The following is a 10,651-nucleotide window of genomic DNA, read 5'->3' as shown; positions in this document are numbered from 1 at the left end:
TAAAGTTATCTTTTTCCCACCTTTGCGTTCATCATTGCATTCTTGTTAAACTCCTTTTTTGTATTATATCCTATTAGTCCTGATAATAACATTAAGAAAATGGTGTTAATTATTGCTGTAGTGATTATTATACTTCTATTAGTTAATGCTTTCTTTTCTAAATTATTTGTAAAGTTTTTAAGTTCTTGCAAAACGCTTTGAGTGTCATGAGGGGGAATGCCTTCTCCTCCATCTTTCTTGGAAGAGTTTATGTCTGAGTTTGGTCCTGAGGGTACAGGAGGAACTTTTCCTACATTTTGTTTGTTTTCATTAGAATCAGCTTGTACGATTACTAAATTTAGTATGAGACTTAAGAGGAATATTAGTGATATGGATGATATTAACTTTTTGGTATTCATTTTGAGGAAATTTTTCGATCAAAACGTTCTTCCTTTTTCTGTTCTTCCACTTGGGATGTGCAAATAGAGAGGGGTGTACGTATATATATATATATATATAACGCTCAATGCGTTTCACTGGTTTGTTGAGGGAGGGAAATCATGAGAAGCAATTTATCTCTTCTGATATATGATGAAGAGTTATCTTCCGAAAATGGACAATATGACCTTCAGCTATATTCTGCACAAATGGGGGGAGAGGAGATACTCCGAAATGGGTGTGGCATCAAGTGTAACCGAGGAAATATATATTACACGCGTTTGTATAACACTGGTGGCTTAAAAAAACAAATAAAAGAAGAAAAATTAAAATAAAATGTGGATAAAATTAAGGGGAAAAAAAAAAAAAAAAAAAAAAAAAAAGTAAAATAATAAAATAATATTATTGGAGTGTTAATTGCTCTTTGTCTTTACGCGTGCATTTGAAATTAAAATTGGACATTAAGTTGGATATTTCGCGTGAATTTTAGTACACATTTAAATTTTCTTTGGAAAAAATGAAATGAAAAAAAAAAAAAAAAAATCCAGTTATGTATGGCTAACTTGTGCATAAAAGTGAATCGGAAAAGTGGCAAGAAAGAAGGGTTATTTTTAAATACTAATATAATTCTCGGCTTCTCGTTTTCGGTTTTCCATTATCCATTTTCCATTTTCGTTTTTTCCTTTTTTAGCAATATTCCTCCTTCTAGATATGTCTAAATTAAATTTCCCCATTTCGATAAAAAAAAAATTTAGTGCACAATTATAAATACACATGAGCATACGAATATGTGTGTGTGTGCATATATTTGAGTATTCACCAATTTTTTTTTTCTTTTTTTTTTTTTTTTTTTGTTTTTGACACGTGTAAATATGCATCTTTTTGATCTTTTCGAGTGTAGGTACTGTTTCAAAATAAAAATAATTGCCTTGTGTTTTACCCATGTATTGATTTATTTGTAAGGCAATTCTGGTAATATCGAAAATGTACACAAAAATCTGCATATTTGTCAGTATAATCCCCCCCCCCCCCCTTCAGGTGTATATGCATATAAATGCGCATACACACGTGCTAACACAATGTATATACATGCGCATGTAAACAGAACTAAACAAATTATACAATTTGTGTTTATGTATAATTTGTCTAGTTTTGCACACTGCTTTTCCATCCAGTTTATCATTTATTTTTATGAACCCCAAGCACTACTCTAACGTAAAAACGATAGAGAACGGAACCTGTGTTAAGTAACTCTCCCAATGAAAAATACCTTTATGCACTTAATCGCTTTATGGAAATACGTTAAGGAAAAAACAAAATGGACAGCTGTATAATATATGGTGGCAATAGGGACACAACACAGTACTGTTTCAGTTAAAAAAAATGAAGTAAAATAAAATAAAAGATGCGTTATATCCATGCCCTATTATGCACGGGCATTTAATTAGTAATGGAACTATTCAGAAATAAACTATTCCATGATTTTCTTTCCAAATGATGCTTTTTTCTTCTTTTTTCTTCTTTTTTTTTTTTTTTCTGTAAAGTCAAAGAATTACTGTTTGTCCCATTTTGAATTCTTTTCCGTTTTTTTTATATCTTTCCACTTAGTCTAAAACATACCAGATCACACATATATTTTTTGGAATGTTTTATGGGAATGTGATACAGGTCAAAAAAAAAAAATGGAATCATTAATAAGTTTATAAAGATGCTTCTATTAAAATACATGAAATATGAGGAAAAAAGGTGAAAACGGACTTCTCCAAATTGGAGCCAAAATATTTCATTACATAGAGGAATAATATTAATCTATGTTGATTCAATAAATTCATAGGATGTACTATTATTATACCCTGGATATTATATGAACACATATCCATTCGTTTATGAACACTTCATGAGGACATAAACTTGGGATAGGCTTTTTCTCACGAATGATGACTGTGCAAAAGTATTCCACATTTTTTAAATTCATTATTCGCAGCACATCATGTAACTATATGCAGGGGCTACACATCCACTGGGCCATATATAGTAGAATATATAAAAACTCATTCACAGATATGTATATATATTAGGGGAAGAAAAAAATTGCTTTTCTTATTTTTACAATTCGTGTCAAATGGGTGATATGAGGGTGGTTCCACCCCCAAAAAAATATTCTTATGTAGAGCCACACAAAATTTAATTGGTTATGGCTATGGTTTGCTCATTTTCCCATCCTTTTACTCTCCATATTTGAGATGGTACTACGAGAAATGACGGAGTGATGATATACACACGTTAGCAATTGAGGTCCATTTAGGGACATTTATTGCTATTTTACTTTTTACATATTTGTCTTTTCCATTTTAACGAAATGGAATTACCACGAATAGGTTGCATATAGAGAAAGATGGATAAACGATTCTAAGGTTTTTTTTTTTTTTTTTTTTTTTTTTAAAGTAATCCATGGTGGAAAAAATAAAATAAGAAGAACTTTTCTCCATAACCCGCTTCTGTATCCCTCCATTTTGCATGTATCTTTTCATTATAAGGAAATATATCCAATAAATGTGGTTTGTTTACTATTGAAATGACGTACAATTATATTCGTGTTTATTTCCATGTGTGTGCATATGTGTCCTTATGAATGTTCCATTACCCGAGTAGATATTCACACGTGTGATAATGAATATGGTCGTTTACAAGACTATCCTAATAAGTACTAGTTAATAGCATCATTGGAAATATCTTTTTCCTCTTAACTTCGTCCCAGGGTTTCTGGGGTTAGCTATGGATATATGAGCACAAAATGAGAAGCACATGGAGAACAAATATATATAGAGCGTATATATGCGTAAATATATATGTACATGTCCAGTCTAATATGTTTGTAGTGGAATGTTACAAAATTAAACATAGGATGGGAGATGGACTCTGTTGGAGCAAGAGGAATAGATACACCATTTTAAGGACAATGAATATAGACTAAAGTGAATATGTTAACTTCAGAAATGTTAAAATTTGTGTCAATAGGTGAAAATTATATATATATATATATATTAAGGAGCATGTGTGAAAAACGAGTCCAAAACATGATATAGTGCGTTTACTATATAAACGTTCAAAAAGAAGTGATACAAATGGGGAAGGGGTTCTTGCAAATTTTTGACCTTTCCTATTTGGTGTTTTCTTTTTGCATTAATCAAGTTGTATTTATACATGTATGGTATTTGTACCATGAAAAAGAATAAATAAAAAAAATATACGTTATAAATATTACCAAATATGATAATGTAAAAACAAAATGTACGGTCCACCTTCAGCAAAACTTATGAACTAGAAAAATTATTCGTAAACAAGTTTATGAAAGTTTAATTCTCTTTTTACGGCCTTTTAGTTAATTACATTTTTTTTTTTTTTTTTTTTTTTCATTTTTGCATTTAGCACATGGGCTTGTATTTACAATCATTAATGCTCTACCGTGTTTTTTGAAATCGTAGTTTTGTATATATTTACCACTTTGGCTAAAAGGGGTTGAGGAAAAAAAAGAAAAGAAAAAATAAAGTAGTAATTATATACATGTGTGATAAGAAGTATGCGAAAAAAGTACATATGAAAATGGAGAGCGTTCTCATCTCATCTACATTTTTTTTATTAAGTTTTCCCAATTTTGCATAAGTAAATTATGTACATTTTATAACATGCTTTTTTTTTTTTCTTCTTCTTCTTCTTCTTCTTCTTCTTTTTCTTTTTCTTTTTCTTTTTTTTTTTTTTTTTAAAACATTTCTTATCATAACAGGCTTTTATTTTCTTATGTATTTATACTCATTCTTTATTTAGGTTGGGGCATACGTTTCGATTTCCTTAATATGAGAATCCTCTCTGACACATATAGAGGATCGAAAAGAAGAAAACATTATTGCAAGATTGATCGTTTGTTGTAATGCTTCCCGCATGCTTATAATACATTGAGATTATATATTTAGCATGGCCATCACACGCTACGCGTTACACTTTGCTAAATGATCTACAAACATCATCGGCATAAGTAACCCACAGGAGGAACTCACTCTCGAGTACCTCGTTTTATTTATGCTTTTTTTTTGGAAGTTCTTCATTTTTGAATTCACTTAAAAAAGGGGGTTCATTTTGCATTAGATCAATCAGCTCATCGGGTTTATATACATATATACACATATATACACACATATATATACATATATATATATATACACACATATATGTACATATATATATATATAGTTTTTTTTTTCTTATGCAAATATAACTACCGATTTGTACGAACAACTGTATATTATATACAAAGTGCATGTACACTCCTTGCATATTTGATGTGCGAGAGAACATCCCCTTTTATCAGATCGTCATAAGAACATCATGAGCAAGGAAACGATTACAACCAAAGTTGAGGCCTCGCGCGTAAATGCGTTGGCCGCTGTGAGGAACTACAAGGTGTGCCCCAGGCTTGAGTACAAAACAATTTCGGGTATGAATACTGATGAGGACTTTTGCTTCACTATGAGTACATGAGCACTAAGTTGTTGTGAATATATACAAACCAATGCAGTGTGATGTTACATTTTGCATGTGCTGTGTTTAATAGGGATCAACATACAATGATTGCTTTATAGCAATTCGTACGAACGCACTCATGCGTACAATAGGCGTATACACACTTGCACAAACACATGCAAACACATATATATATATATATATATATATATCCGAACATGTGCCCCCACTTACAGGCGTGCAGGGACCTCTAGTCATCATTGAAGACGTGAAATTTCCAAAATATTCTGAAATTGTGACAATTCATTTGAGTGACAACTCAACGAGGCAAGGGCAAATACTGGAGGTGTGTGGAAAAAAAGCAGTTATTCAAGTATTCGAAGGGACGAGTGGGATAGATAATAAAAATAGTTATGTTGAAGTAAGTGGCGATATATTGAAAATGCCAATGAGTGATGAAATGCTTGGAAGGGTTTTTAATGGTAGTGGAAAACCAATAGACAAGGGTCCAAATATATTAGCAGATGATTATTTGGATATAAATGGAAATCCGATAAATCCACAATGTCGTGTGTATCCAAAAGAAATGATTCAAACAGGTATTTCTACAATTGATGTTATGAATAGTATAGTAAGAGGACAAAAAATTCCATTATTTAGTGCAGCAGGATTACCACATAATGAAATAGGGGCGCAAATATGTAGACAAGCATCGCTAGTACAAGGAAAAGACGTTCTAGATCATTCTGATGATAATTTTGCAGTAGTATTTGGTGCTATGGGTGTTAATATGGAAACAGCTAGATATTTCCGACAAGATTTTGAAGAAAATGGGAAAATGGAAAGAGTATGCTTATTTTTAAATTTAGCCAACGATCCAACTATTGAAAGAATATTAACTCCAAGAATAGCCTTAACAACGGCTGAGTACCTTGCATTTGAGAAAGAAATGCATGTATTTGTAATATTGACAGATATGTCATCCTATGCTGATGCACTTAGAGAAGTATCTTCAGCAAGGGAAGAAGTACCAGGTAGAAGAGGATACCCTGGTTACATGTATAGTGACTTATCAACAATATATGAAAGAGCAGGAAGAGTAGATGGAAGAAATGGTAGTATAACCCAATTTCCTATTCTTACTATGCCAAACGATGACATCACACACCCTATACCTGACCTCACAGGTTATATAACAGAAGGTCAAATATTTGTAGATAGGAATTTGTATAACAGACAAATTTACCCACCTATTAATGTACTACCATCCCTATCCAGACTTATGAAAAGTGGTATAGGACAAAACATGACGCGAGTTGATCACCCATATGTATCCGATCAATTGTATAGCAATTATGCTATTGCACAAGATGTTAAGGCAATGAAAGCTGTTATTGGTGAGGAGGCCTTATCCAATGATGATATTTTATATTTGGAATTTTTAGACAAATTCGAAAAAAGATTTATTACACAGAACACGTACGAATGTAGGGATATTTATCAGTCTTTGGACATCGCATGGGAGTTGCTCAGAATTTTCCCTGAAGACATGTTGAAGAAGATCAAAAGTGACATTCTCTCCAAGTACTATCCTCGTCACCATGCGGGTTAAGAAGAATGCCAAAAAAAAAAAAAAATAAATAAAAAAGAAGGGTACTATCAAAATATAAGAAAGCACCAGAATATACATTAGAAAAATAATGCCAACGAAAACATGTACATGTAGTATGCACACTTCTCAAGCATGAAAAAGGGAACTAATGGTTGACTGCTCGAGGACAGGAGCTTATATATTATCCTTTGCACAAATCACACCTGAAAAAATGTTCTTCACACAAGGTGTACATAAAAAAAAAAATAAAAAAGGCATATGTACTGTATCCCCGTATCCCATCGAAGTAAATATTATTGGTGCACTCATTTACTCGTTATTAAATCAAGAGGGGGAAAAAATGGACGAAAAAGAACGGAAGAAAAAAGGGAGATCTTATATATATAATACCTGCGTTTGGACGAAACGGACTGATAAGACTTGGAAATGATATCTCCATAAGTACAAAAATTATGAGAATATTTTATGGGAACATCATGTTTATATTTTTACATAATTCGCAGACACAGAAGAACGTATCTTCACTCTAATTCCGCATCCTGATATTTTCTCCATTCCCACTTCTTACATATGAATTCCATTTTTTTTTTAACTCCCCACATTCATATGTGTTAATTGTGTGCACATCACCATGTTGACGTATTTGTTTTTTTTTTTTTTTTTTTTTTTTTACAACATTACTAAAGAAGTCTTCATTTTATGATACATACTGGGAAAAGGGGTGCTTATATAAGTGTATATACATGTATATATATATATTTATTTATTTATCCACATGCATGCACGCACTTTCCGTTCCCTGTTTTTTATTGTTCCTCCTCCCTTTGTAATACTATCGCGTTTTTATTATATTTTATCCCCATATAGCTCTCTATGCTATTATTACATTCTTTTTTTTTTTTTTTCAATTTTGTTTAATGTGTTTTTAAAATTCCAAACAAAATTTAAGGCGACAAAAAAGCTCATTCCTCAAACGTTACTTCTTAACCTTTTGTGTGTATTCCTTAACAAACAGATAGGATATTCAAGCAATTTTTCAGTGATAAATAAGTGCATATCCTACGACGGATAGGAACAGAATATGTTAAACATGTTGCACTATGAGGGTTGATAATGCAAAATTTGATTAAAATAAATTTGTTATCATGAAAATATTGGAACTCATTTCTGTGAATTCAAAAAGTAGACTAAAAATGGTATAAATATGTAAAAAAAAAAAAAAAAATATTGGAAATAAAGTAACAAAAAAATGGGGGTGGGGAGAAATAATGCAGTGGCATGTGGGAGGAGCTTTTGACCTGTAGGCAAAATGTGCAACGTGCATGACGACTGAGAGATGTCGTAACAAAAACGAATTTACAAAAAAAAAAAAAAAAAAAAAAAAAAAAAATTATTGTAGGTAAGCAAAACAACATATTGACATAAAAAAAAAAAAAAAATTTTTAAATATGTGTACTGGTTTGTCATAATATATTGGATATGCAAAGAGTACGTACGCATGCGGGTTGCGATATATATATATATATATATATGCTTAATGCTCCATTTGCTTGGTTGACCAAACATGAGAACCATGAAGGGATACAATTTTCTCATCCCGAGCGTCCACCACTGGATTTAAGGATTCTCCTATGGATAAAACATGGGGGGAATGAAATTTATTTTTTCTTTTGTTCATATTTAATTTAGCTGCTGATTGGAGTTTCTCTATAACTATTTCATCACAGGTATCGAAGATGTATTTTTTCAAATACACGTCTAGCAGTAGGCTTTCTACTAAAGTACTGGCCCATTTGACATTAATAAAGTTATACAATTTTGACATACACTTAACAAATGCATTTCTTTTTATCTTAAAAATTTCGTAATCATTTGGTAAGGTCCACTTATCAAGCACAATTAGGAAATTTTCATCATCAACGATTTCATTATTATCTGTTGTGAAATCACAGATGCGGGGCGCTGAATTTTCTTTCGTACAATTGGAAACAACCTGCTCTTCTACAATTGATGGTTTCAATTTTTCCTGACATAATGTTTCCTCAAAAAGATCATAGTCTCCCAGAAGTTCCTGAAAGATTTGCCTATATATACTTATTAATTTGTTAAAAACAAAATTATCATTTAGTTTATATAGTATAATTAAATAGTATACTTTAATTTTAAGTGCCTTTAGGTATTTTTTTTCCCTTTTGGAAATAATTACTTTGCTCGGTTCATTGGTTTGTTTGTTTCTATTGTCTTCTGTATTATCATGCAGGGGGGGGTTTCTCCCGCCATTATTCTTGTCACTACTCATGTCATTATTCTTGTCACTACTCACGTCATTATTCTTGTCACTACTCACGTCATTATTCTTGTCACTACTCATGTCATTATTCTTGTCACTACTCACGTCATTATTCTTGTCACTACTCACGTCATTATTCTTGTCACTACTCACGTCATTATTTTCGTCACTATCCCCTTCGCCTCTGGCATCACTATTCGCGATCGCCCATTTTGCAGAATCATGCTGTTGAGCATTCTCCATTTGCAGTGAATCTCCTTTAGGAAATTTCCTCTCATCGGTTCTATCTCCATTATGAGGAGGCAATAAGTCATTTTTTGGAGGATAAGAGGAACAGCCATTCTTAGTATCATTTGAAGCTTCCTCTGCTCCATCATGAGATTCTTTCCCCCCTTTTATCGGTGCTACTGAGGGGGTGGTATTATTATTTATGAGAAAACGATTGTCTATTATTTTATTTATAACTTTGTCAAAAAGAGAAATCATGCATTTGATATGCAACTCATTGTCGTTGTAAACGGTGTAGATGAGGTGTGTTGAATTTTGGTTATCATCATGGATATAATTTTGAAGGAATACCTTTACTATTTTATCAAAAGCAAAAAAAAAAACATTTTTATTTTCATTATTTAAGTAGTTAATACATAGATTTATGAATAAGCTTAGACTTTTTACAAACTTCGTTTTGGAATATATATGTTTATATATGATCATATGAATTCCCTTATATAATGTAATATTGTTATTACTTCTGTTGTTTTGGGGGGCCATGTCCATCTGTCTGAGATGTCCTGAGTGTTCGGCAATTTCGCCATTGTTTCTTACGATTTGGATATTATTCGGGGTGTTATAATTCGATTTGACATTTCCTAATCTGGTTACAGTCACTTTGTAAGAATTCAACTTTATCTTGTCAATTTTTCTTTTTTTCTCATATATTTCTGGAAAGGGAATGGTCTCATTTGCTTTTCTTTTGCTTAAATTTGTGTATATGTCCTTATTCTTTACCCTCTTGCTTTTATACTGATGTATCAGTATGTCCCTTTGCTTGTTGTAAATTCCATCTAGCTTTCTTTCATTTCGTGATCTTCCTACTAATTCTTTCATACCTTTAAAAGCAAAAAACGAAAATTTTTTTTTTTTTTTTTTTTTTTTTTTTTTTTTTTAAATTTTTTTTTTTCAGCTCGTGGGGGGGTAAAAGTATATGAGAGGTAAGACACAAAAGGGTGCTGGAAAAAAATTCATTTTATTTAATACTGAGGTGAAAAAAACTTTGATATTTTATTTAATTTTTTTGGTTTTTTTTTTTTCTTTTTTTTGCTTTGGTTCTTTTTTTTTGTTTTTTTTTTTTTTTTTTTTTTTTTTTTTTTTTTTTTTTTTTTTTTTTTTTTTTTAAAAGCAAAAAACGAAAATTTTTTTTTTTTTTTTTTTTTTTTTTTTTTTTTTTAAATTTACTTTTTCAGCTCGTGGGTGGGTAAAAGTATATGAGAGTAAGACACAAAAGTGTCTGGAAAAAAATTCGATTTATGTAATACTGAGGTGAAAAAGACTTTATTTTAATTAAATTGTCTTGGTTCATTTATTTTGATTTATTTGCCTTGGTTCATTTATTTTGATTTATTTATTTCTATTTATTTGTTTCTATTTATTTATTTTGATTGATTTATTTCAATTTATTTGTTTCAATTTGTTTATTTTTCTTATTTTATTTTCCCTCTTTTATTTCAGTTTTGTAACCCTCCCCCTTCCCTCAATAAAGCGTTACGACAAAATGGGAAGGGACTTTTAAGTAACAAGTTGTGTGAGCAAAGACG

General features: G+C 31.1%; 3 protein-coding genes across 3 annotated transcripts; 1 reads left to right on the top strand and 2 right to left on the bottom strand.

Annotated features, from left to right (window-relative positions):
• Window positions 1–5: 5 nt before the first annotated feature.
• On the bottom strand, window positions 6–398 carry PGO_030420 (sexual stage antigen s16; the record flags this gene model as incomplete). The annotated part of the gene is made up of 1 exon (XM_028686030.1): window positions 6–398. One exon carries the CDS (start codon window positions 396–398, stop codon window positions 6–8), a length of 393 nt encoding a protein of 130 aa, XP_028541831.1.
• A 4,402-nt stretch (window positions 399–4,800) lies between these two features.
• On the top strand, window positions 4,801–6,547 carry PGO_030410 (vacuolar ATP synthase subunit b; the record flags this gene model as incomplete). The annotated part of the gene is made up of 2 exons (XM_028686029.1): window positions 4,801–4,909; window positions 5,172–6,547. The coding sequence occupies 2 exons, from the start codon at window positions 4,801–4,803 to the stop codon at window positions 6,545–6,547; spliced, it is 1,485 nt and encodes a 494-aa protein (XP_028541830.1).
• A 1,534-nt stretch (window positions 6,548–8,081) lies between these two features.
• On the bottom strand, window positions 8,082–9,944 carry PGO_030400 (hypothetical protein, conserved; the record flags this gene model as incomplete). Its single annotated transcript, XM_028686028.1, has 1 exon — window positions 8,082–9,944. One exon carries the CDS (start codon window positions 9,942–9,944, stop codon window positions 8,082–8,084), a length of 1,863 nt encoding a protein of 620 aa, XP_028541829.1.
• Between the last annotated feature and the right edge of the window lie 707 nt (window positions 9,945–10,651).

The sequence above is a fragment of the Plasmodium gonderi genome, assembly GCF_002157705.1.
Source record: "Plasmodium gonderi DNA, contig: Chr03, whole genome shotgun sequence".
In the NCBI taxonomy this organism is placed as follows: domain Eukaryota; phylum Apicomplexa; class Aconoidasida; order Haemosporida; family Plasmodiidae; genus Plasmodium; species Plasmodium gonderi.
The sequence above is the reverse complement of the archived record's forward strand: the minus strand, read 5'-3'. Positions and strand labels throughout refer to the sequence as shown.